Consider the following 27,863-nt stretch of genomic DNA (forward strand, 5'->3'; position numbering starts at 1 on the left):
ATCTCTTTCTCTTGTGGCAAACAGTCAAACAATTCAAAAGGAAAAATGTAATGTGATACTTCACTACAAACACTCACATATTGAACCAGAAATGTTCGTCACATAGAAAGAAGAAAACCATCATGGAAAGGAGACTTAGCAATATGATGTTATTATTTATCATAGTAATCTTCAAACCAAGAACAACGATAAACTACTGTTGTCTCTAAAGGTTTTATAACCATTGAGACGGTTGTTTTCCATCGTTACGTTGAGTTAATGGACTTCCCCCTTTTTGAATTCAACCTTGTGTCCGGTATTTTTGTTAGTACTTATTTTTTACCAAATTTTAACCTTCAATAGTTGCCAGATGTGGTAAAACTATTTATACTTATGAAGTTCTTCAATTCTATTCTTGGTTTTAATTTTGGAAAACATATTTTACGATGGATTGACTAAGAGTAAGTCATGCTGGATAAATGTAATTGGTATTTGCCTTGAAGAAAAGTCTGGTATTAGAGAGACATTGTTTGGTATGTCGTCTTAATATATATATATGCACTTGTGAACACGTTGCTGCATGCAGACGCGTAAATTCATACATCTGCAGAAGTTAGGTTGTATACCTTAATTGGTGATTAATTTCTAGTAAACAGTTGAAGATTCCATCATAATAAATTTATTTTAGCCACCTGCAGGTATATTCTGTCCTGGGAAGTATCCAGGAAAACCGATAATTTCGTTGCCTTCGAGTTTCTATGGAATTATTGAAATAGTAAACAGAGAGCAGTCAACAATAATGTTTCAGGAGGTGAGTTCCTTTAATTAGTCTTGACGTACTAGATATGGTATTTAAGTAAAATCTGTTTCCAAAAAAAAAAAAAAAAAAAAAACTCATCGAAGAGATACCAGACGCGAGTTTCGTCTATATAATACTTTTCAGTCGAATCAACTCAGTAAAGACATTTGTTTTTACACTCTGTTTTCTCCATTTTCTAGCTATAAAACCATATTTAACCCAATATCTTATTCGGAAAATGCCTGTACCAAGTTAGGAATATGACAGTTGTTTTTCCATTCGTTCTGTTGGTTGGTATAGTCTAACGTTTCATTTTGTAAGGTTTTATGGACTTTTAATTTACCTTGGAGTTCGGTATTTTTCAAACAATTTTTCACATAAATCGATCGTTACTATTACTTACTCTATATTGGTTCCGCTGCTAGTTGTATATGAGTCCCTAACGGTACCATCCACCCGGTACATATTGCTGTGATACTTTGCGGTGGTACTTACACAATCTAAAATACATCTTGATTCAATAATTTCAGTTGATGTACTTAAACTAAGCCTGCATCTCCCTCGGGCAAAGTTTTTCTAAATATGTATCGGTTTGTCTGTCTATGTCCCTTTGGTTTTGATGTTCCAATATGTGTTACTTGACATCTCATATGGTCCAGTCAATACTTGATGAAGATAACTCCAGAAAATATGTGTCGTATACACTGAAATTGACATAATAAGAAGTAAAATAACAAAAATACCGAACTCCAAGGAAAAGTCAAAACGAAAAGTCCCTTATCAAATGGCAAAATCAATAGCTCAAACACATCAAACGAATGGAAAACAACCGTCATATTCCTGACTTGGTACAGGCATTTTCTTATGTAGAAAATATTGGATTAAACCTGGTTTTATAGCTAACTAAACCTCTCACTTGTATGACAGTTGCATAAAATTCCATTATATTGACAACAATGTGTGAACAAAACGAACAGACATTTATATTACATCGTCAGAATTCTGGTCACCAAAAGTAAAAAAAAGGTGGTTATATGAAGGGGGCATTCATAAATTTTAATCATATGAAAACAGTCGACAGTATAACCAAAAACACCCTACACTAACAAACACAGAAAAGTCCTTTTTACATAACAATTTATTACCATAATATGTTACATTAGAAAACAATTATCCTGAGTTATTTTCTGATTAAAGTTTACCATAATCTTTATATTTTTTTCTTCTTACAAAATTGTAGAAACATACATCACTAAACTACTCTTTTCCAATTTATGATAGTTAGGAGTAACATTCTTTTGGACCAAAGCGATTCTAAATGAAAATAACTTGTTTAGGGTAAAAACTTATACACAAGGTATCATATTTTACATATTCAAAATGACTTGTCTTTAAACAAATGAAAATATGAAATATATAGATTTTTCTTGTTCTAATTGTTCATAGTCAATTGCAGATATGGTTTCATGCTGATCAAAAGATAATAAGATATGACACAAAGAACTCTGATGGAAGTGATTCGGATCCATATATGACCATATTAGACTTTAAAACAGGTATATTTTCGTCAGTTGATGTGACGTTGGTATATATTTGTTTTTCGTCGGTCGTTGTTAAAAAGGGATGAGAAACCAAGGGGACAATCACAAATCAAAAGTCGAAGAAAAACAGAAAATACTATGACAAAAAATTAATAAAAGATAAACCGCAGTCTATTTAAAACACTACTTAGAAAATTAAAGATTGAGCAACACGAACCTTACCAAACACCGGGAGTGACTATGGTAGAAAGTTGTTTTCGTCCGCTGATTTGATGGTGGTAGATAAGTGTGTTCGTCAGCTGATGTGATGGTGGTAGATAAGTGTGTTCGTCAGAAAGTATGACAAAAAACGACTAAAAGACAAAACGCCGTCTATCTAAAACAATACTCAGAAAATTTAAGATTGAGAAACACTAACTTAAACAAAAACCGGGAGTGACTATGGTAGAAAGTTGTTTTCGTCAATTGATGTGATGGTGGTAGATAAGTGTGTTCGTCAGTTGATATAATGGTGGTTCAAAGTGTGTTCGTCAGAAAGTATGACAAAAAAAACAACTAAAAGACAAACCGTCTTCTATTTTAAACACTACTCAAAAAATTTAAGATTGAGCAACACTAACCTTAACAAAAACCGGGAGTGACGGTAGTAGAAAGTTATTTTCGTCAGTTGATGGTGGTAGCTGAGTGTGTTTGTCGGTTGATGTAATGGTGGTTCAAAGTGTGTTCGTCAGATAGTGTGACAAATGTAGATATTAGATTTCGTCCGGAAGACTGTCAATCGTTGTGCTTCGAAAACTCATGAGGAAATGCACAGTTTTAAATCCACTTTTGATTCAAATTTTCCTTACAATGTGTAACAGTTCTTTTAAAAACTGCGGCTCTTTTCACAAAAAAACTTGAGAGTAAAAATACTCGTAAGTCATACACATTTCAGTTTAACTTACGATTAATTTTAATCGTTTTTAATCGTAAGATTTTTTGTGAAAAGAGTCGCTGGTTCTTTTGTTCGGATCCTTCACCTCATGATATGACTCAATATGTTATTTTCAACTGACGGTGATTTTAAGTGCAGGACATCAAACATTGCACGTTTTATTCCATAAACGCACAAACTGAAAAAACGAAAACAAACAAACAGAGTATCTCGGATCTTTCTTACCATCCGACTCAGTTCAGTTTCGTGTATGTTCCTCTATTTACAGTGGAGCATTACCACTACCGAAGGCTTTGAATAGCGCAGACATTTAACAAAAACTGAGCATTTGATTTCATATATTAGATAATTTCGTTAAGTGTTGACAACCAGAGGATAATGGCTTCTTTTTATTTCAGGAATCCGATATAAGATAGATAAATATATAGGTAATTGTGAGACAGGGCTTGTTGTGGTCGGAGATAACTTTGTTAAAGCTCAGAGTGCAAACAGTTATAACATTGATATAATGTCTGTAACGGAATACTTCCATCTAGCCAATGCGTATATACAATACGTTGGAAGAGTAAGTACTGAAGAGTTGATAGTCATATATTTAGTTACAAGATGGTTGTCACTGTGGAACACAGTTTAATATAGGGCTTTATGAGGGAATCATAGATATAGATCACTAAACATCTGGTGGGGCACAACCAATGCATAAACTCAGTGGCGAAAACCCTGTCAAACATACCAACACCAATAAACCAATTAGGATCCACATTGATCTTTGTCCAGACTTTTATTTAATTATAACAAATAACTAGACGAATGTAATCAACATAAACAACCATGTTTTATAAATAAACACAATTTTCCTTTCGTTTGAAATTTTGATATTACAAATAATTGAAATATGAATGGCTGAACATTATTAAATATTGTCCAGAAAATATTCTGATTCTGTGTATCCATGTAGAAATCTATATTGAGTAACGCTGATACAAAAGAATTTAATTTTGTAGAGATGGACACGAGGTATTTTGTGTGACGTATGGGTAGGGACATACTTCGATGATTCCGTGTCCAGAAACTTTACTGCAGAATGGTATTTTGCTGCTGTAAGTCTTTACATTAACATAAGAAAGAACGATCAAATTTATTATCAAAGCATTTTTTATTATTTAACAACTTTGTGTGATTGCCAATTTTTCATTACCTTGTTTAAGTAGAAAAATTTATTAAGACGAACTGATATACCTAAAAATCACTTATGAGTCTGAAACTGAGATATCATAACTTTTCTATATGAATACTGATGTACAACCCAGATCATGGGTCCATAAAACACAATATGAATAAATTTTCCAATCGGCAATCTTCCTTTTATGGATAATAATACAATGTCTCATAATGCAATTTTCTTATGTTTTATAACAGCAAGGTTGGAGGGAAGCTGTCGGACTGATTTTGCAGACAGGATCATTTATCAAGATGGACATTTTCGGGGTATAATGACATATTAGGTTGTAAAGTTAAATCTATATGTTTGACAAGAACCACTACTTTAATCTTTAGTTATAGATTGAATTGATAATAAAATAAAAGAATTAACAAAGAGCTCATCATAACGTATAAATGGATTTATATTTATAACGTCTTAAGTTTGCAAAACAAAACAAAATGTATCAAAAAGTATACAATTTCATTAACGAGGCCCCTCATGGGGGTGTCCAAGTAATCACATAATCATTAATTATTTTTTTTAAACAAGATAATCAAATAATCAAAAATACAGTCCTACATTATCAAATAATCAAATAATCATGAAATATTTGGTCTGGTAATCAAATAATCACTATAAAAACGGCCAAGTAATCACATAATCAAATACCCCATGAGGAGGCTCATTGTTTTCTGGGATATCCCTTAACTTATTATTTTATGTGAAGATGAATGATAAACATCGTACTTTGTAGAGGTCATAAGTAAGTATGATGTTTGAATTAAAACGAAGTTGCTGCAATTTAATAGACTGACGTAATGTTATACATTTTAGGGAGCTCAATATCCCATGTCATATCAGATACATAGAATGGACCCTATAGCACCACCTCTATCTTCATTTAATTTATATAACTGTTTCGAGCCAGCAAAAAAAGCTCATGTCATCGCCCGTTTCAGTGGTAAGTATTCTACAGCAGACTATATAACCTATCAAAAAGTCTCTTCATGTTAATTCAACGCATCAGAAAGTTCCTCGTATCTTGCATATGATTTTTAATCATTTAATCATTAAGTAAAAATGATTCGTGAATGGATAAATACAAAATGATTATTAAACGTAATCTGCTTCCGCATTTTAATATGTCTTATTATTGACATCACAGTTATTCTATCAATTGCCTTCCATTGCAAGAAAATCCCATACACATATGTAATGGGCAATAGATAGTAACTGTGAAAGAAGATTGGTCTCTATACTGGTTACTTTTGCTCGATAACCAAACAATTCTATAAAATGTTTAATTATCTTTTGCACTCGATTTATCAAGTGTTGAATATTTCATGTTTATACTCATAAATGAAGACCACACCGTTAGCTTCAGTTGCTTCTCTTAATTTAAATATTATACGGTGGTTTTTTTTTGGGGTTTTTTTTTTGATAAAGTACTGAAATAAATAAATAAAAAAAAACAATACAATACATTTTTACAGTATCGGGAGGTAAACTTATTTCACAGATAAGTCAGCTGTACCTTCAAGACATTCTACATACCAAGCTTACAGAACTAGCACAGATAGAATCTACACGAATGACCAATATACTTGTAAGTGGTAGCTGTGTACTTTACTAAAGACCGTTTTGGGGTTTTTCTCCCTCAAGATTATGATCATTCGATAAAAAAGAGCCGTTCCTTAAATGTACCGTTCGATCGAATTAAGCCGGATAGTCTATTTAGAGCTGTAATGGAGGCGGAAGATACCAAGGGAACATTCTAAACTCATACGTCGAAATGTCCGTTATAAACGTATGTAAAATGTGAAAACAACACGTTATAAATTGCATGAGGTTTCCATGAGTAAAGTCGGATTTTATACGTATATGTTCAATGCGTTGTAATGAACAAACGGTTAATTTATGTTTGGTAGAAACTCCCGTGAAACGTTCGTTTTTATTTGCCCACTGTCTGCAAAGTGCTTACCATGGTCTCACTCCTGTTGGTGCTCAAGTGATTCTGACAGATTTTACGCACATGTTTGTTTAAGTGTTTTTAGTAATAACTCAGTTTGTGACAGCACCGATTGAGAGTTATTTATACTTACAATGAACGACATGACGGGTGCCACAAGTAGCCTAGGATCGGCCTACCCTTTTGGGAGCGCCTGAGATCATCTCCGGTATTTTAATTGGGTTCGTGTTTTTCTGTCTTTAGTTCTTTATGTAGTGCTTTTTAGACTTGTTTGTCTTCTCGTCGTCTTTCGTTTTTTTGTTTTGCCATGGCGTTGTAATGCAGTTTCTCTTCGACATATGAGTTTTGAATGATCCCCTGATATCTTCCGCCTTCGTATATGGATTTTGATATTTGAACGGACATCGGTGTACTACCGGTAATATTTACTATTAGAAAGCATGTATCCTTGCTGTTTTATGCACGCATAGCTGGATAGTTTGGGATTTTCATTTAATTTTTGAAAGTTTGTGTATTTTACTCTGTTTCGGAAAGTTCTAGAAAAATCGATCATTTATAATTGTTTTTGCATATCTACATTAAATAACATTGTTTTGTTTCAGATGGAATATTACGGCGGAAATGAGTTTTACTTAAGTGCAACACTTCTTGACAAAGCATCGATTACCAATCCTAGACTTTTCCCTCCAGTTAAAAGACAGGTTCCACTTTTGGCAGCATTTGATTTTTTAAGAGGACAAATAGAAGGAAAGTGGTCACAAAATGTATCGACCAGTACAGGCGAGGTTAGATTCATGAAATGTTAAGATATCAGCTCTGTGATGTTTAAAGCTTAAAAAGATGCATTTAGATATTTTTTTTATTTTGTCTGTTTCATTTTGGTACGCAGACTTTCTTCAAACTGTGTCATCAATACCCTCTTAGATTTATTGTTTATTATCTGTAATAGGAATTTACGAAATTGCAAAAAGTCAAACATAAGTTAATAGACCTAACTTACTTTTTGTAATGAAGTTTATATATTTTTTAATTATCCATTAATATACTTATGAAATACTTATTGTCAAGAGGAAATAATGAAACTGTTTTTTTTTAATTTTCTTCAATACAGCTTGTAACATTTTATGGAGTGAACATTGTACAGCTAAGCTATCAAGCAGAGTTAACAACTACAACAGCACCAACTACTCCTACCCTACCCTACATTGTCCCAACACTTCCACATCCCACAATACCTCACACGACAAAACGCCGTACCCCACCAATACCGCCTTCATTAACGACTAAAAGAACTTCAATCCTTACTACTCCTCGTACTTTTCCATCTACATTGATCACAAAAACTACTGACTCAAGGATATCGAGGCATAGTAAGTAAGAAACAATAATATCAAACTATTGAAAAGATGAAGGAGCTTAATTGTATTTAAAGGGAAAATTTATTATTTGATTGAGTCTAATTTGTTGTAATAATAAAGATAAGAAGCAAACATCTTTTTTTTCTTAAGCGCAAATTAATGATTAATTTGCATTCTAAAGTTAATATTCACTCGATGTTTAATAATATTTTTAAAGACGATAATCTGTTAAGAAAAATGTTAAGAGTATTACTGTTTTTCTCTTAAAACAAAACAAATGCAATTGTAGTTTACTTTTCCACAGCTGTAATCCCTAAACCATGTATTTGTCCGAAAATTACATGTCCAACTGCTCAGACACAAACATCTCTACCGCCATCAACTTGCCCACCTGTACAACAGAGAACAGTCAAGCCTTCTAAGAAGATAACACAAAAGCCCATGAAACAATCTACAATTACATTCAAACAACCAACCAAAAGTAGTCAGAACTGTTCTGTTTTATTAAGACAGATGCAACTTGCAGCAGACAACGCAAAGAAGAGCACCCCGGGAGTTAGTAAAGGTATGAATGCTTCACTAGAAATTGCTTGTAACATGAATTTAAAGGTACAGGTAAAATTTCATTTACTCGCTGACCCTGCGGTCATGCAAATTTCGAGTACGATAATGTTCTCAAACTCAGAATACAACCAATCAAATAACTGGATTTGATGTTTCTAGCTCAAATTGTGTGTTTCGAGTACTGAGTTAAGTTTTATGACCGAGTGCCCAGGAAGGGAATATTTCAACTCATTCTACCCCAGGAATAGATTACCTCAGCTGTATTTGGCAAAACCTTTCGGCATTTTGGGTCCTCGATGCTCTTCAACTTCGTACTTTATTTGGCGTTTTTAATTATTTTGATTCGAGCGTCAATGGTGAGTTTTTTGTAGACAAAACGCACGTCTGGCGTACAAAGTTTAAATTCTGGTATCTGTGATGAGTTTATTTTTGTTACTCAGTATCTTGCAATGGACATTGAAAATCATTCAGCATACCAAACAGTTTTTATTTTTTTACTTGTATCAAATAAGTGGCAACAGTGGTTAACCCATGTTCAAAACTCATAAATCCAATTTGACTACCCCAACCAAAAATAATCTGAAGGAATAGCATGAACTCCAAAGGGAGTGAGACCGCGCATGCCAACAAGGAAAGCAAAACTCAGCAATATTATGCCGCATTATACAGATTGTAACCAACTACATGATCAAAAACTGCAAATTGAAACTGAAAAAGCTTTTTTTTGAAATCTGATTAAAACTTATAAACAGTTTACGATTTCAAGTAAAAATAAATAGAACATGTTTTGATTTAAAAAAAAAGAAAAAATGTAAAGATGTGTTTAAAATACTGAAATACACGTTGGTGTAGCTGAGGATACTAGTATTATTTTATAACAAATCTATGTCTATTCGCATACGAGCGAATTTGTAAAACTATTTCCATTAAACTTATACATGCTTTACTTATCAGAGTTTTGTTGACTTTTTTAATTTGTTTTTTAATATATTTTAGGGGGAGTAGCTGGAATTGCGCTAGCAATGTTGATTGTCGGAGCTATAATTGGATTCATAATGACAAGGGTTTACCATGTAAAATGTCGTCGTAATCATCCAGGACTACTAAACGACATGGAAGAGAACAATAGATATTAGACTAGTACATGTTGTTCATGGTGAAGTAATCTCAAATGTTCGTAGTATGATATGTATTTGGTCCTGGCAATTCTCCAAAACTATTCACTTTGTTGTTTGTTTAGTTCGAAAATAAATGTTGGATATTGACCTTTGTTTGTGAAATTAAGATGTGTTTTCCAACTTTTTACAACAGTTCAAGATTAACAATTTAACATTTAAACAGAAAAAATACGACAACAAAAAATGGAAAAGACTTACTCATAGTCTTAAGGAAAACAATGGCCCCTCACATGCAGCTGATCAATGACGTAATTATCTGCATGGAGTGTTTTCCTTAATTCTTAATTCATTCAGCAGCAGTATTCAACCAATAACCTCTGCTATCTTAATAAGCTTACAAGAAGCATCAAACCAGTTTGACTCGTATTCCTAAATCGTGTTTTCCACCCAAGTAAGAGGTCTTTTGTTTGTAGCCTCACTTGGCTTCTTTTGATTTTTGACAAATGATCTAGAGATCGGAGATTTTACAGTTGATGGAGACTTCAGTGCATGCCAAAGAGTTTAATTAGCCCATCAAATTTCGTGTTTACATCAAGAAAGCTGTCAATCAATTAACTATTTTAGTTGGTGGTGTGTTTGTGTTTTTTCTATGCTGATTTGGTTGAAAATGATAAAACTTTTTGTTCTATGTGTCTTTCATGTGTTTGTAAAGCCAAAAATCTTAAATCAAGTTTGATCTTTATTACTTGTCTTTGTCTTTGTCCATAATTGTCCTTAATTGTTTGAAGAGTTAAAAATGATATAATAGTAATACTGAAAAGAGGCCATAGACGAGACTACACAGATCAAAGACACACAAAAAATAAAAGAAGAATGTGTACGAGGACACAATGCCCCTGCTCAAGTTTCAAACAAAAGAAAATGGGACGGACGGACGAACGGAAAGACGGGAGGGCAGAAAGACTGAAGGATCGACGGTCTAGGGAAACACTTAATGCATCCGTCGGCTACGGCGGGGGCATAAAATCGAAATTGTAAACTTAAGATGGAAATATGACAGTGAAAAGGGAAATTTTATAATCATATAAAAATTATAACTTGTAAGTAACAAAATTTTATTTAACAATTTGAAAAAAAAACTATTCTTATAATCTGTCATCTATTTGCTCTTCTATATCTTCAAGAAGTTTATCTAAACTGTCCGTTAAAGAATCATGATATGTGATTGGTTTCTGAAGGTTTGTACGGTTTTGGTCATCGTCCCATTTCAACATATCATCCTTTGTGTTTGGCTTGTTTTGCTTTGTAATATATGATTTCTTTACATTCTTTTGTTCTTCTTTTTCTAACTTTGCTAATAAAGTGTCAATTTCATCAAGTGCCTAAAACACAACATAACAGCATAATATTAATTCACGGTATAACACATAATTTTACAAACTATAGAATTTGTAAAAATAAAAATCGTAGAATTAAAATCAACTTAGTTAACAGTTATTCAAATGGCACTCTCTCTTACCATTACACTGATTAATTGACTGGTGGTTTACACTACTTTCAGCACTGTTGGTTATTTCGTGGCGGTCAGTTTTTATTGGGTAAAGATTGCATGAAATGCAATCAAAACCCTATGGTACCGACTTGATATCTAAATCTTCCAAGGCTTATCACTACCTTTGAGATACACAAAATATAGTGCATTGATCATAACATTCTATAAATCCTATCCATGAACATTTCCAGAAATTTATCAATGTAATATATGCTCAGATATTCAAGTCACAAAATGATGTTATACTTGTCAAGAAAATTACATAACTTTTGCAAGGTGCAGGAATCTAATATCTGTTCTAAAAATATCAATGATGTCGTTGTTAAAGTCATCTTTAAAAATTGGAGTTATCTTCCTTTGTCTAGAATTGTAGTTAAATCAACTATAAACCAATGCCTTATACAATACGGTATTTAATTTTGCTTCCCACTGATAAATTAAAGCAATCTTTACCCTTCAGTGCTTACAAGCACTTTGATTGGTTTTAGGAAGCCGGAGTGCCCGGAGAGAACCACCGACCGTTGGTAGGAAAACTGACAATCCTACACAATTAAGATTGGAGTCGAATGCACTATTACCTTTACAAAACTATCTATATCAGTTCCAAATTTTAGTAATTGCATGCGCTTAATTATTTTATGGAGACTAAGTTGGAACAAATTCATTTGATTTATCATTGTATTTGTATGAATAAAAAGAGATATTTGTATATATTTCTGAATTCTGCCCTAGATCCAGCTTCTTTCATTGAGCTTAGAATCAAAGGTATTAATGGTAATTTCATTGTCCGTACAGTAAAACGAAAATAATAATATTACGCCGTGGATGGATATCTTTAGTTAATGACATTTTTAACTAGTTAGAAATTTGGATTTATACAGTTTTTCGTAGCCAAAAGCTTGTCCTCATTTCCTAAAGTTGTACTTGTCGTGAGAAGATTGCAACTATTGGAACGGAATCTGCTTGCCGCTTTGAAACAGCTTAGTACATCTCGGTATTTTAGTGGTTTTTTATTAGTCTTTAAATTTCTATGTTATGTTTTGTACACTGTTGTTTGTATTTCGATATTTTTTTTTTTCGTTCATGATGTATTCAGTGGCTCTTTGACTATAGTTTTCGAGTACCTTCTTACCTGTTTTTGGTGTGATTGCTTTTAATGTACTACCCAGATTACTTAAAATCCTGAAACGGTGTATTTCTAACAAAAATTTGTGTATGTATCTTTTACCTGCCATGTTTTACCCACTGCGGTTTTACCTAAGGCATTACGTGCATTTAAAAGTATATAGTTGTAATGAATGCATAGATTTGGGATATATCTGACCATAGAAGAATACGAGCTAAAACAAAGTTCATTTTACATGAGAAATTATATTGGCTTTTACACTATTGTTTCAGTCAGGTAGGGTGAAGGTTGACGCCTATTAAATCGTTTAAACCCGCTGCATTTGTTTGCACATGTCCTAAGTCAGGAACCTGATGTTCAGTGGTTGTCGTTTGTTGATTTGGTTAATAAGTGTTTCTCGTTTCTCGTTTTTTATATAGATTAGACCGTTGGTTTTCCTGTTTGAATTGTTTTACACTAGTCATTTTTGGGGCCCTTTATAGCTTGCTGTTCGGTGTGAGCCAAGGCTCCGTGTTGAAGGCCGTACTTTGAACTATAATGGTTTACTTTTACAAATTGTGACTTGGATGGAGAGTTGTCTCATTTGCACTCATACCACATATTCTTATATCTATTTAATTACTTCAGTGTTAAGATAAAAAGTTATGTTTCTCTAGAAGTTTGAATGGGACATCTTACCTTATCTTGCTTAGCTATTCTCACTTTTTCGGCTTTGTCAAATTCTTCTAACCTTTTTTGCTTTTGTAGAATATGTGGCAATTTTGAATTTAACCTATTTCTTTCGTTCATTTCTTGATCGTCCTGGAAGTCGTCTGTAAAAAAAACAAATACACGGCAAATGTAATAGCATTTATCTCGATTTGAATGAATATGAAATCAAAACCTAGAGTTTCGGCGAGATAACTCTGTGTTACCTCCAATCATGCAGTTTTTCTTTCTTTCAAGCTTGTATTAAACAACTGTTTATTCTGTGGTAGTTAATCACTTTAAATCAAGACATACATACATAATTTGTTTCATCAGGAATACTAAAATTTTGAAAATCAAAATATACATAACTGAATAAGGGGAAATTAATTCAATAGATATTTATAAAGAATTGCCAAAACTGTCTCGTGTCAATTTTGGCGTCCTCTAAGTGTCTGCTACGTGTGTTGCGTTCAAAGGTGTTGAGTTAAATCCCGACATTAGCAACGCTTTGTAAACTATATAAAAAGAGTGTACTGACTTTAGTTGCTATCATATAGGGTCCCTTGTTAGACATTTATATGAAACGGAATTATGTCTTGAGATTTCAGCGTCACATGTAAAACTATTCAATACGTTTTCTGATACAAACTGACGATCACAAGAACACTATTGCATAGAACAACTACCTTTTTGATCTTTCTTTATCGTTTGTGCCTTCATTTTTCTCGCTTTGTTTGTCTTTCCATAACTATTTCCTGTAAAAATGCGAGTGGAAAAAAGGAAAAAAGTCCTATAATAAATAACTTCATTTCCCTCCTCAAAGAGTTATATATAAACTACAATTGCTTAATTGCCAAGTATATATTCTTCAATAAATGTATATGTTACAGGCATTTTCTATATTTAGGAATTTGGTAAATTTCATAAAATCTTTAGACATTTTCTTAAAAGCCTGTAAGATTCATGCATCTCATCCAATGACTGATTTTTTTCAGGTATTTTACAAAACGCCTGAAATTATTTTATAGAATGAAATATTCACAGAGACAATTATCGAACAACAGAACAGTTTTATCTCTAATCATTACTGAATTGTAAAGCATGCGTTTTAAGAGTTTCAGTAATTAAAAAAAATTCTACTGAATTATTTAAAATTCCCTCAAGCACCGAACTCGACAATTATTTGTTATTTCATATATCGTTTGGATTGCAGGGTCTGTTACACATTTGTCCTTGTTGTTTTTGTTTTTTTTAAATTCATCGTTTGGCGTAAAATCTGGTCTAAGTACTACAACCACATCTGGCGAAACCATGATCATCACACATTCAGCTTACAGCTTTGTCAATACTTTTTCTGATAAAACACAGCATTGCGTTTCGCAAAAAGCACACACATGAGTATCTTCTTTTTCATGTGGTCCCAAAAGATTCAAAGTCACATTAGCATGATTAGTTTTTGAGCATTTAACAGACTGAAGCAGATATACGCATGTCCGGTGCGGCATCCATAGCAGAAGACGCTTACCCAGTCAATGCACCGTTATTTGTCTCTTCTTAATCGATTTTCGAGATTTTAACAACGGTTAACTACGGTCGCATTAATTCATTAGATTGTATACACCAACTCCATTGAGGCAGTGAAGATGAAGATACTCATATCTCTGCATCACAACCAAAAACGGCCTTGTAGTTCTAGGCAACTTTTCTATCCCTATTCAAAATACCTTCATTTCAAGCGGCTGTCAAAATTCCTGTCTTTTATCTGGGTCAATTCATTGTAGAATTTACCTCTTTGATTTATTATCAATTTGTTTTCGTCTTAAAATATGCATGAAATATGTGCTACTGAGTGCAACAAACAACAATCAGTCAATATAAAAAGATGCTTTGTTTCTCTGCTTAATATTACACACTTCTATTTGAATCTAGGATTTTCTAAAAATTCGTTCGTAAACTTTGTTCTTTTGTAAGATCAATGTGTCCTTCTGTCATCGTGACAAGAAGTTTATAAAAGTACTAACTGAAATACAGAGTGAGTACATACTTAACGTAGTTTCACTTAAAAGAACACAAACTTTCCCAGCTGGTTTTTGAAGAATAAACTCAATTTTACGGAACTATTAGTTTTCTTTCTGTGCAAGATATTGTGTTTTTGGTCATATGCATCTCAATGATAATTATCCTTTTTTTTTGCAAATTACATGAAAGTGAACAGCAACTTGTTGCATTTTGTTTCAAAATTTCAGTCATTTTACAAAATGACTAGGTATTTCAAGTCATTTTATATATATAATGCCTGTCAAGTTTAGGCATTTTATAAATTGCCTGAAAATTTAGTCATTTTACAAAATGTTTAAATTTAGAAAATGCATGTAACATATATAATGCAAATCATTTTATATTTTTAACAGGTCTAATAGTAATAGATGTCGCTGTATGCGACAGCTTTGACTTCCAAGTCAAGCTGAAGCAATTATATAATTCAGAAGTTTAAATATCTATAAGAGATATCAAAGTTTTTGTTATCCTACCATTGTTGATGAAATAAATGGTCCTACGTTATTGTCTATACCAAATTCTCCTGGATCTTCTGAAGGTTTAGACTAAAGTCTTTTATAAAATATCTATTAGAGAAATCAAACTTTGTTGTTATCCTACCTTTGTTCCATGACATAAATGATCCTATGTTATCGTCTATGCCAAATTCTCTGGGATCTGGTGGTGGAGATTTAGACTTTTTACTCCACCAGTTCCTTTTCGTCACTAATTCTCCAGCTTCGATGCTGTCTCTGAGTAATTCGCCTAACGAACTCAGCTGTAAATTAAATGAAGATAACTGTTTATAAATGAATTGCGTTCAAGCGTTTTTTCTGGATTTACCTTCACCAGGAACGCTCAAACCGAAACATTTGAAAGCCAGGAATGTACAAATAAGTAGAAACGTTACGGGATACATGGCCATTAAGGACCTAAAATAATAGCCTATTAGTAACATTATACAAATATGACGTCGTACGCATGTACTGTATGTCGTTTTTCTCCACATTACAGTTATCTTAAAAACGGAAACGTAATCAACAGGAAAAGATCATTCAGAAAATGTTGGTGTCGTTTTTTATGACAATATTGAAATTTTACCGTTTTAAACTTCCTATAGGTACTCCTTCTGTCTTCTGTTAAAAGAAATCCAGATAAACCCTCTATATATATTTGGTCATGAAAATATCTCACTTATAAAGGATAGTTGTATCTTAAGTCTTTGAAATGCAATAACTAATAAGTTTTATGATGTGACATATATTAGTTTGTGTGTACGGGATATTGCTATAAACTCATTACTTACATAATTAACTCTAGAACGATTGACCATATGTCGTGAGAATGTCACATTGATTTGATTAGCTTGGTATGTTCATGATGTATACAAAACGCTAATCAACTAGAAATATTATTGATCTACCTTTTTGCAGTAATCAGCCATTGCAAAAAAACCACTTTAAGAATGTTTTAGCCAGCTATGAAACTACAATATTTTAAAAGTGGTATGACCAATTTACCATGAATTTATATCACACTAGGGACATTTTCAAAACGTCTTTCGATCTTTACTTAAATTCATTGTAAATGCATTGCATCACAGCCTAATGTTGGTACTTCGAGGTTCTAACAATATTATAGCTCATTTCCAAACAGATCACCAAATTATAAAGGCAGATAGCAGTTTTGACAGATTTAGGAAAATATGAGTATTTATCAAAAAACTTATGAGAAGGACATAGTTAACCAAAACCAAAATTATGTTGGAAGTAAGGCTACATATTGGCTTTCGCATATAAATTAATTCATTTTGGTAAGCTTCGTCCTTCGATGCAAAATTTTACAACAAAAAATCCTCCAACAACAACATACAGCGCTGGATAGCATTTTGATTTTATGTAAATATGTTCAATTGGGAAATACGGTGTTAAGTACCTGATAAAGACTCTTTAATATCCAAATTCCAGTACGATTTGACAACTTTTAGATGTTGGCTTTGTGTGTGAAACAAGTACAAGGAAAATTGGTCCTACATCTTTGTTTATTTCTATCTATACCAAGTATTTGGTAACATTATTAAACGCTTCCAATTTCGTTTCTTTGTTTTCTTTTGCATAGTTATTTGTTTTTGTGGCTCTTCACCATCTACCCCATATTTTTACCTTTTTAATCTATACAAATGAAAAATATGCTTCAGTAAATCTTTAACTTCAACGCCAATAAGCAAAACACCCTAGCTGTAATGTGTTAATGAAACAGACTGGATACCTCATCTCCTTATTTTTATATGGAGTCTACACTTTAATTACACCATACTTGCGTGTGCATAAATAACTAGGAAGTCAAGTTTGCATATTTGCAAAAATGTTTGTTTAAAATCAATATTATGTTTCTTTTCTAACCATGTAGGGAATAATAATAGTTATATAAGGAGCCAATGAAATCATAGAACACAAATTAACGGCGTGACTGGAAAATCTGATTGATAAGTTTCTTTCTATGTTTACAATTCATATATCTAGTTCACTAACAAACAGACAAAATTAGCATTTAACAACTGAGTACACATTTAAATATTTCAGCTGTTAAAATTGTTTATTATACCGCATATGTAAGTCCGTGTTCCTGTGTTGGGTAGTCAAGTTGAGAGTATAAAACTTGAATGGTCAGTAATTTTGTTTTTGACATACGGAAAATGTTTAATACCTACATAAGTAACATGACTTACTGCTGATCCAAACTAGAACTTACAGAATGGACTGCTTTAAATGACCGAATTCAACTTAATGTAGAGGACATAAAGCTCTACAAACCAACGTTTAGCTCTACATATGTACCGACTTTAAGCTCTACATATGTACCGACTTTAACCTCTACATATATATGTACCGACTTTAAGCTCTCGATATGTACAAACTTTAAGCTCTTCATATGTACCAACTTTAGATTAAACTTCTATGTCATGTCTATGAGGTCTACTTATTTCAGATCTCGATTACTTATTTTGTTGTCTTACTTACAACTCAACTAAGATTTAAGTAACCAAAAGCAAATATGTACAATTAACAGTCGGAATATCAACATATATATATTATATAGTCATTCTAAAAGGGATTTTATTCTGTTTTATTTTCTTAGTTATGGAAAATATATTTTGGTTTTCTGAATTTCCACGATGCTATGTTCTGTATTGTTAGGATGATTATAGATAAGTCATCTTTTTCCGTCACTTAATTTGCCTAATTAAGTTCTTCTTGATGCCTCAAAGAAAGGACAACCGTACCGTATCATACTAGTATAAACTCTTAATGGTTCAGGAAGAGAGTTAATCATATATAAACGACCAATAAGAAAATATAAGAAGAAAACAAGGGTGCAAAAAATAAAAAATTAAGAACAGAAAATACCGTAAACAAAAGTTGAATAAACAACAAAAAGATAAACATGATAAATAAGGATCTACGATACATTACTAAAGACTCGCGATACAAATAGATATAAGAACACCACATAACAGGCGGAAAACTGAAATTATATGCAATTACTGGTCTACAAGTGGTAGTCGCCGTGATACTCATATACAAGTCGTGTGACAATATTGGCTGTTGAGGCATTTAATAAAAGTAGATTGATAAATATCCAAAAAGAGGATTATGTTATCGTGATTCTCTTTGATTATGACAAGGGAGAATATTGTAACTTGAAATACAAATAAAGGAATCAATCGTTTTCTAGAAATTGAAACCGATAGAAACAAGTTAAAAAGAAAACCATGGAATTAAAAAAAGAATGCAACAAGAATCCCCACTAAAAAAACCCAGGTGTGCTCTAAAAAGATAATTAAGTAATCTCTATGCCACCGGTCACATCCGTCGTGTTGCTCAAGTAATGTTAATATCCAATGTCTCAGCGATACAATTAAGTCATTTCAGCGATAAGTCATTTCAACGGTAAATGGCGGACGGGATTGTGACAACAAAGTTATGGTGCAGACCGTTAAACTTTCGAGGTGTTTTCTTTGGCTATTTCACTTTATAAGCTTCAAAGATAGTCTAAATTCATTCGCGTCCAGTTTCGTCCAATGCTTGAAGACACTCTAACACCATTTTTACATCTTAAGATAGTAAACGTACATGTATATATGCTTTGGTCAGAAAGAACGAAACAGACATCATAAATTGTCTTGTCTATTGTTTTCTTTAGACGTAATATTAGCACAAATAGTTAACGGTCAATAATTGCACAGCCAGATAATATCAATAGTATCGGACCTTAAAGATATTGTTTTCAACTTTAAAGATCGACTGAACTTTTTACTTTGGTCCAGGCTGGTATCAAAAGAACAGGCCAAAAAAATATCTGTTCGTTTGTTTTTCAATGAGTAATTTATTCTGTTGAGATTGCGGAAAATCAAAACGTCGGTTCCTAATTAAAATTCCATGTACAATGATTTTAACGGAAGCATTGTTGATCATAGCTGGCATCAGCTGTTGCAGTGCACTAAATCAATTTGAACACAATACCTGTACAGAAATCAAATACCTATACAGCAGTCGGCTTCAGTAACCAGATAACTCTTTTAAACAAAGGGGTTATCAATCTGCAACGCTAGAAACAAACGAAGCTCTAATTATCGAACTGTTAAGAACCCTTCACGATTTACCGTCGATCACAAGTAAATGTTTGAAAAATACTGCAATACTGTCCGAAACTTTGTTAGCTATTTAGTATATGGATCATATGATTCAGTATCAACTAGCCTTTCCCAAAATAAATCTTGTCCCAACAAAATGTCAAATATATATAGATGATAAATAATTTGGGGGAAATCCCGACATTCAGTGGCGTAAGCAACTGTAAACTTCACACATCACACCTCCCAAAATGTTTAAGACTGACAATACAACAAAAAATATTGAAAAGAAAGGATTGAAAGATAAATTGAAAAAAAAGACAAGAACTTTATGATGGATTGTGCATTAATTTTACCACCAGGAATATATTACCTTATATGTATTTGGCAAAACCTTTCGGAATTTTTGGTCCTCAATGCTCTTCGTACTTCTTTGTCTTGTTTAATTTGTTTGATAGGAGCGTCACTGATGATTCCTTTGTAGGCGTAACGCACGTATTGCTTACACAATTTTAATCCTGGTATCTATGATGAGTTTATGTATATTAAGAACACCAGTTTACAGAGGCTAATCTCAAAATTGTGTTTGGGAATTTATTTTTATATATTTTAGTTTGTAATTTATATCAATTTGTACATTTTGACTGTATACGTAAAAATAAAAGTGGGGAATACGTCAATGGAACTGTAAACAAGGGGATGAAATCATCAGTATACTGTGACAATTTAATACCTCTCATCGCCAATACTAAATGGTATCAAATTAGGAGAAAGTTTGTCTATTTCGTTCTCTCATTTAGTCCTTCATGCTTGGTTTTAACTGATTTATTTTCAGAGTTAAAATGGACATAGCAGTGTGTTGCTAAATATAGTAAAAGAGCAATTTGAACCCGAGAGTTTTCATACTTTTTTTTACTCCAATTTTGGTTGAAATTATTGCCTCCTTACACGAGATCAAAAACGATGTATAAGGAATTGTTTTTAATCTTTAAAGTTAAAATAAATACTGAAAAAGAATTTAACGAAAACACGGTCGAATTGCATTTGTGTCAATTAAAAAAAAATGCAATATTTCATTTGCGCCAGAAAATGAATAGTTTACAGGTAACATAAATGACAATTGAAGTTATGCAATATTTCATTTGCGCCAGAAAATGAATAGTTTACAGGTAACATAAATGACAATTGAAGTTTCATTCATTGTAAGTTGTATCCTAAAGAAGAGGATCGTATGCAAAGTTTTGTAGAGTTCCCCAAAGTATAGCAATAGCAGTTTACAAAAATCTAAAATTACCTGGAATAAAGTTTCAGCATGAGAGTTTCCACCATTTTCTGTATCTGATTGTATAACTTCTTCCGATTTTCCCTTGGTTGGCACTGCCTGTTCCTTCTGAAATCAAATCAATGAATTCTATAGCCGTATGAGTAAAGATAAAAGTCTCTACAGAAAATACCATGATTAGATATGTACATACTTTGTTGATGAGGGTATCGATTGCAAAAGGTTGTTGATTAATAGTAACGATAGCAGTCAGTTTCCATCATTAACTTTCCATTGATGAGATTAAATTCAAATCTTGCTTGAACAGATAAGTATATTAAGTGGAAATGTCTAGTTAGGAGTAATTATCGGTTATAGTTCAATGCAATTGCAAATTCGTAAGTCAAAAATCAATTTAACCTCTTCAATATACACAAAAAAACACAAAGGAAAATAAAAAAAAATGTAAATGGGGTTCTTCATGCCTCCCATCTTCCAAAGGGACATGCTACAATTAGCTTTCAAAAGAGTTTAATCACGACCATGAGTGAACTCGCCAATGATGTTCGAAAATAAACAACATAAAGTCAAATGTATCAACATTGAACGTTTAAGAGAAATACACAAAAAAAAAAATCGAAAATATCTAAGGAACACATGAGCTTAAAATGTCCTTAAAAAATTATAATTATTCATGTTTGTCAAGTTTGTAAATTCCGAAGGTTTCACTACTGAGAGTAAAAACATGCCAATTAAGAATTTTGGTAATTGGTCGGTTTATTATATCCTCATTGATTGCAGCATGCAGTCAGTCCATCGACAGACTTAGAATCGACTCAAAAGCAATAATCGAATTTTTAATTTGTTCCATCTTGATAGTGTCTCAAAATTATTCTCTCGAGACCAACTGATATTACATATCCGATAAATAAATAAAAACTTACCATATTGTTCGGAAAGTCGCCAGCCCTTTTGTGCAGATAGCAAGAAAACTTGTTACTACGAGTTTATTGTGACGTTAGACAGGCGTTGCTGCTATTTGATTTGACGTTTGATTAACGTTTTAACTAGCTCTTTTCAGAATTCATATTCGTTCCGTTACTTCCCTTCTTGTATGTTGGAGCCTCTTGCCTTAGTTAGTCTTGTATGTTTTTTAAATTTCAGTTCTATTATAATTATGTTTCGGAGTTAAGTGTGACGTCCATTTTTACTGAACTAGTACACATTTTTGTTTAGGGGCCAGCTTAAGTCCGCCTCCGGGTGCGGGATTTTCTCGCTGTGTTGAAGAACCATTGGTGGCCTTGTGCTGTTTTCTGCTCTTTGGTCGGGTTGATGTCTCTTTTACACATTCGCCATTTCCATTCTCAATTTTATTTGCAATACTTCACTAAATATAGTTTGTAAAACTAAATTCCCAATGATGGCCATATTGGAAAACAGATCGACAGAGATGTACAATTTGTTGGTATGTACCATGTAGGTTTAATGACGTCGGTCTTTTATGAACAAAATGTTTCAATTTTTGGCTCTTCAGAAAAAAACTGCTTTTGTGTGCGATATTTGTGTTTGTATTTTAATCGAGTCCATAACAAAACCAACAGTTATGATTACTTCGTAAAGACCATAGTGAATATTCGTGTTTGCGGCTTCAACGGTTACTGAGAAAAATTCGAAATGTTTTGCAACGGAGAGGTTCGTGAGGTTTTTTTTTTTACTTTTCCTCGTTGCCAGTAATGACTATCCTTTTATCCCGTTTTTGTAAAAAATGTGCAAATTTTATTATGTGAAAAACAGAGACAAATATTACAATACATGTCTCTGGTATAAATAAGAAAACTACTACTATAACTGTTACAGGAGAGGTCGGTCGTTATCCGCTTTTTCTAAAATCAATATATGATATGTTAAAATATTGGAAACATTCAGACGACAATTGTGATGCATGATTATCTGCATCAATGCAGGAATCCTCAGAATTACACGAGTAAGGCAAATCATAAGGGCTAGGAGACATCGATTCATTTTTTTTTACCTCTTGATAGAAATACTTATAAATTAATGATTATAAATAAAAAAAAAGAATTTCAGAGCATAGATTGATATAACCAAAATTTAATAATTGAGATCTTTATCTGATTTTGTTCTGATATGAGGGATGGTAATAAGAAAAAGAAAAAAGAAATCGCGTACATATAGATTGTTTAAATTTCAATTTAAATTTGAGTCATAATCAAAATTAAAAGAACGAACAAACATATGATTTCTAAATTTCGACTAAGTGCACGATGACTAACGTGAGGGTACCCAAATTGCACCTATTTTGACAGTTTTTTCACCTACGTTTTTTAACGATCCAGACAGAAGTTACCATTCTGTGCTTATTTTGTAGATGTTTCCTTTTTTACTGTATAGTTACACCAATTTAATTTTGAACCCATAGTGAATCATAGAAAAATGGGTTTGGACCCACCTCCAAACGATCCATGATTCTGTAATGAGGAGTACCCAAATTGCAACCATGCTTTATATATAATTAATTCACATCCTTAAAAATCGAATAAAAGTTGTTTTGTTTTATTTCTTCAAATATTTAGAAAATTTGACATTAGTCCATGCTTAGTATTTATTTTTTAAGAAATAGATGCTTATAACATATTTTATTTGCTCATTTTTAAAAGATGACTTTTTGTGAACGTCGCATGGCGACGTTCAGTAGATTTTACTTTTTCCAGTGTGCTTCGTCTGTTGAAATATATACTGTGAACGTTTTTTTTGTATATTTGAATATAGTTACCTATGTTAAAAGACGTCTATAATGTCAAATCATAAAAATACAAATTACTTAGTCTCAAAGAAAACTTGTTAGATTTTCGCAGCTATTTTTGTTGAATATGTGCAATTTGGGTACTCGGTGTAATTCGGGTACTGTGACGTTAGGCACTGTTTTCTCGGAGCATTTGGCGCATGATGAAAATTCTTAATCCGTTAGATCAGATGAACATTTACCTGTAGGAGTGTACAGTATTAGTCCACTAATAGAGATTAAAAGGTACAGTTTAAGAAATCATATTCACATACCTGTCACATACCTTATCTCAAATCTTTTTTATTTAAATTCTAAAATTACCTGGGAATAGTGCACTAACTAGTAAAGATATCATGTCACAGGCTTTCCCATATGTATTGTTGCTTTTCTTTTGTGAAAAACAGACGAAGTTATCATGATTGACAGAAAAAAAAAAACATGCTGTCCAATATCGGTGACAGACGGCAAATTATAATATTTTTTATTTTTACGCAAATGAATCTAAATTAAATATATCAAATGTTTAAAATATACTGTTTCAGTGATTGAGAATAACGCTCGCCCGTTCGAATTTGACACTTTTAGCCGTTGCAGTGCTTTACTGCCAATATCACAACTTGGTATTAAGATAAAGTCACAACGGAAGCGGAAGAGCACTGAAGAAAAACTATCCGAATGCCCAATGCCGAATATTAGTTCATGGTTTTGTTTTCTAAAATAGTTACACGCTGCAGAACTGAACCATGTCGGGTTCCATTGAAATCCCTTTAAGGGATACAGACGAGGTATTTATATATCTGTTACAGCATGATCCAAAATTAACCCTTGACATAGGGATTGAATCTTGATCCAAAATTTACCTTGTAACATCGAGGGAAAATTTTAAATTATAAGCATGAATCTGGGAGAAAGCAAAAACCTATGATATGAATAATATGAGTCAGGTGCAATATTTATCTGGTGAGCTCCCGAATGCAATTGGGTTTTAATAAGTGGATTTTGCATGCTTGTTTTTTCTTTGTCCTCCTTCTATTCGGTAGTCGAAAAATTTTGATCAAGTTGATGTCTTGAAAGGCTATACATGTATATTTTTTTTTTTTTGCTGTGACGCCTTCCTACAACGTTTTGAAGACGAAGCCATTTGTTTCGCTTGGACTTTGCGAGGAAATTTTGCCATGAAATCTTCACTGACCGCTAGACATTTTTGCATGTAAACAAATTCTTACCTCTTGTGTGCTTGTTAGTGCAAAATATTTCCAGAAATCCAAAAGTAATGTTGAAATAAGTTGCTTTACAACCTGAGTTGACAATGACCTACCTTTTTTTCCAAATGTTACACAGATTTCCAAAGATCATCCACTTATGGAGAGAATAAAATAGATTTATATTCCAAACTCCCTACATTTTCTGGAACATTCGATTTATATCATCTGGAAATTAAGGTCTGTCAAATCTGACGGAGTTTGGTTTGTAGATTCATTCAATACTCTACGAAAGTGAAAAATGGCTTCTGTGTTATGACATCGTAAGAAGGCTTAACAGCACAAAATTGAAATAGCCATTCAAGACATCATAATTGTTTAGAGTAACTACAAATGTATTCTTTTATCAGATATACAAATTTGCAGGAAATCATATTCTCCTTTTTGTCAGTTGGTCGCATGGTATATTTGCCTTAACAATAGCATGCTTCTTTTTGGTCAGTTGGTGACTTGGTGTACAAAAAAAATGTTTTTGCCTAAAATGATATTTTATTAAAAATTCAGACATGAACCCCAAAACTGGAAGGAAGTTTTCCGCCTAGTTATGGAAAGTTTTTTTATCCATAGTACATGTACAGACCCAAATCAACCCTTCTACAATTTATGTTCCCATTAAATGATATACATTTTTATGTATAAGTTTGCTGTACATGTTTCATAAAATATTGGAAAATAGGATTTCTGATGTCACAACTTCATTCAAAGTTTTGCCTTTTCAACATTTATTTCCAAACTGTCATGGCTGTATCCAAAATTATTTATGTCGAAAATCAAGAATATAAATCTTATATCACATGTATCAGTAACACAGAAATTTCAGTTGTGAATATCTTGTTGAATATTAGTTATGATATTTCTTTCTGAAGAAGACTAATGTATTTATTTCAGGTGATAGAATTAGATTTAGATCAACTACCAGAAGGAGAAGAAGTTCTCAGTATTTTAAGACAGGAAGTTGCTCCATTACATCTATGGGTTACTTTAGCTGTAAGTCATGGAGATTTTTTTATATATTCATCTGACAAATGTCTGAGTAGAGTATGTTTAATCTTAAAGCTGTGCATTAATTGTAGATTAATATCTAGAATATACATGATATAATGATGAAATGATAAGGGTGTAAATATATATTTCAAACATAGAGAAAAATTCTAGAATCAATATGCATATTTTATGAAAAAAAATGAAATTCAGAGATTATAGGATTGACCAATGCAAAACTGATTGTGACACAGTCTTGCTGTCATACTAAATACCAGAAAACTACTATATGACATTTGTTTTGCTGTTCTTGATCTTAAAAATTCTATTTGGGTCTAAAACTTGGGTATCTACTGAAATATTTTACTTTATAGCCTGTTTATAGTATTAACAATTGCAAGACATAGAAGGCATATAGTTCTATTCTGTATTTATTCATTTAGAGAAATATTTTATGTTATTTCAGTTGGAATACTATAAGCAAGGCTATGTGGAAGACTTTGTTAAGATTCTGGATGCTTCCCGTACAGATGCCGGACTGGACTATCCTAACTTTGAGAAGGACCAGATGCGAGCACTGGACACCTTGGCAGCTTACTATGTACAGAAAGCACACAAGGAAAAAAATAAAGACAAGAAGAGAGACCTGTTTACACAGGCAACACTGCTATATACAACTGCAGACAAAATCATAATGTACGACCAGGTAAGATCATATAGAGTATTTAACAATCAATAGTTACATAATGTTTAATCTATCTAGGTGAAATTGTTTACAGATTTGAAACTGTGCCTCATTTTACAAAAAAGAAAGAACAAAATACATGCCATAAGGACAAGAGATGACCTTTTGTACTTTGTATTCAATGTTGTGCACTTTAGGAAAAAAGTCTCACTATACTTTTTTATTCTCAAGTGGCATAAGACTTATATTTTGTAAAATCCTAGATGGAAACCCTGTCTATTAGTATTTACAACTTACTACTTCATTTACACCACCCATTGCTGGTAAGAAAAGAAAAGATTTTTGTGAATTAGAATTGATTTAAAATATTATTAGAAAAATAAACATTGATATACTTATATATTTTGTAGAACCACTTGCTAGGCAGAGCCTATTTCTGTTTGTTAGAAGGAGATAAGATGGACCAGGCTGATGCACAGTTTAATTTCGTGTTGGGACAGGTAATGACTTTTATTTATAGTTAATATGATGTCAAGTTTATGAAATGTTTTGATATATATACATGTAATGTCCTTTATTTCTTAAGAGTATTTAGAACTGTTTAAACTCACACAAACACATTAATATTTATGTATATGTAATGTCTTATTGTTGACTCAATTACTTCTATCATAATATCTGATTTATATACTCTTAATGGGCCCTGTTATTTGGAAAAATAAAATATTCTATTCTATATTCTATTCTATATGTTGAAATGACATCACATTTTCTTTTCTCATGAAAAAAAAACCAAACGGATATTAAGCATTTAAAGTTTAATCCATCAGATATAATTTTTTTGTCCCCCCGCCACAGCGGAGGGGGCATTAAGTTTTACCCTTGTCTGTCTGTACGTCCGTCTGTACGTCCGGAAATTGGTTTCGGTTCTCCAACTTTAGTTAGCCTCAACCAAATGTTATGAAACTTATAAACAATGCTTATTACCATAAAACACAAATCAAGTTTGAATTTGGGTGGCGTCACTTTTACCTTTCTAGAGTTATGTCCTTTACAAATGGAAAAATTGCTGAATTTTTCGTTTCCGTTCTCTAACTTAATTTTGCCTCAACCAAATGTTATGAATCTTTATACACTATGCTTATTACCACAAAACACAGATCAAATTTGAATTTTTGTGGCGTCACTTTTACCTTTCTAGAGTTATGCCCATTACAAATTGAAAAATTGCTGAATTTTTGGTTTCGGTTCTCTAACTTAAGTTATTCTCTACCAAACGTTATGAAACTTATACACAATGCTTATTACCACAAAACTCAGATCAAGTACAACTTTTGGTAGCATCACTTTTACCGTTGTTGAGT

At 32.5% G+C, this 27,863-nt stretch overlaps 3 protein-coding genes across 3 annotated transcripts in view; 2 read left to right on the top strand and 1 right to left on the bottom strand.

The window, feature by feature from the left end:
• The first annotated feature begins 671 nt into the window (after positions 1–671).
• Positions 672–9,613, top strand: LOC127704974 (uncharacterized). The gene is made up of 11 exons (XM_052209217.1): positions 672–790; positions 2,235–2,334; positions 3,652–3,818; positions 4,258–4,353; positions 4,673–4,741; positions 5,292–5,418; positions 5,951–6,063; positions 7,029–7,211; positions 7,538–7,796; positions 8,089–8,349; positions 9,345–9,613. The coding sequence occupies exons 1-11, from the start codon at positions 779–781 to the stop codon at positions 9,482–9,484; spliced, it is 1,527 nt and encodes a 508-aa protein (XP_052065177.1). The 5' UTR covers positions 672–778; the 3' UTR covers positions 9,485–9,613.
• Positions 9,614–10,557: 944 nt separating this feature from the next.
• Positions 10,558–21,751, bottom strand: LOC127704983 (uncharacterized). Its single transcript, XM_052209234.1, has 5 exons — positions 21,710–21,751; positions 20,799–20,894; positions 15,493–15,649; positions 12,823–12,956; positions 10,558–10,848 (listed from the first exon to the last, which is right to left on the bottom strand). The coding sequence occupies exons 1-5, from the start codon at positions 21,710–21,712 to the stop codon at positions 10,612–10,614; spliced, it is 627 nt and encodes a 208-aa protein (XP_052065194.1). The 5' UTR covers positions 21,713–21,751; the 3' UTR covers positions 10,558–10,611.
• A 2,472-nt stretch (positions 21,752–24,223) lies between these two features.
• LOC127704969 (RNA polymerase-associated protein CTR9 homolog) overlaps positions 24,224–27,863 on the top strand; it is a 56,956-nt gene continuing 53,316 nt past the window's right edge. The window contains exons 1-4 of the mRNA XM_052209209.1: positions 24,224–24,356; positions 25,722–25,820; positions 26,281–26,520; positions 26,910–26,999. Of these exons, the coding sequence (XP_052065169.1) occupies positions 24,315–24,356; positions 25,722–25,820; positions 26,281–26,520; positions 26,910–26,999 (471 nt within the window). The 5' untranslated portion in view covers positions 24,224–24,314. The remainder of the gene's footprint in view (positions 24,357–25,721; positions 25,821–26,280; positions 26,521–26,909; positions 27,000–27,863) is intronic.

Source organism: Mytilus californianus, unplaced genomic scaffold (genome assembly GCF_021869535.1).
Source record: "Mytilus californianus isolate M0D057914Y unplaced genomic scaffold, xbMytCali1.0.p SCAF_6, whole genome shotgun sequence".
Classification (NCBI taxonomy): Eukaryota; Metazoa; Mollusca; class Bivalvia; order Mytilida; family Mytilidae; genus Mytilus; species Mytilus californianus.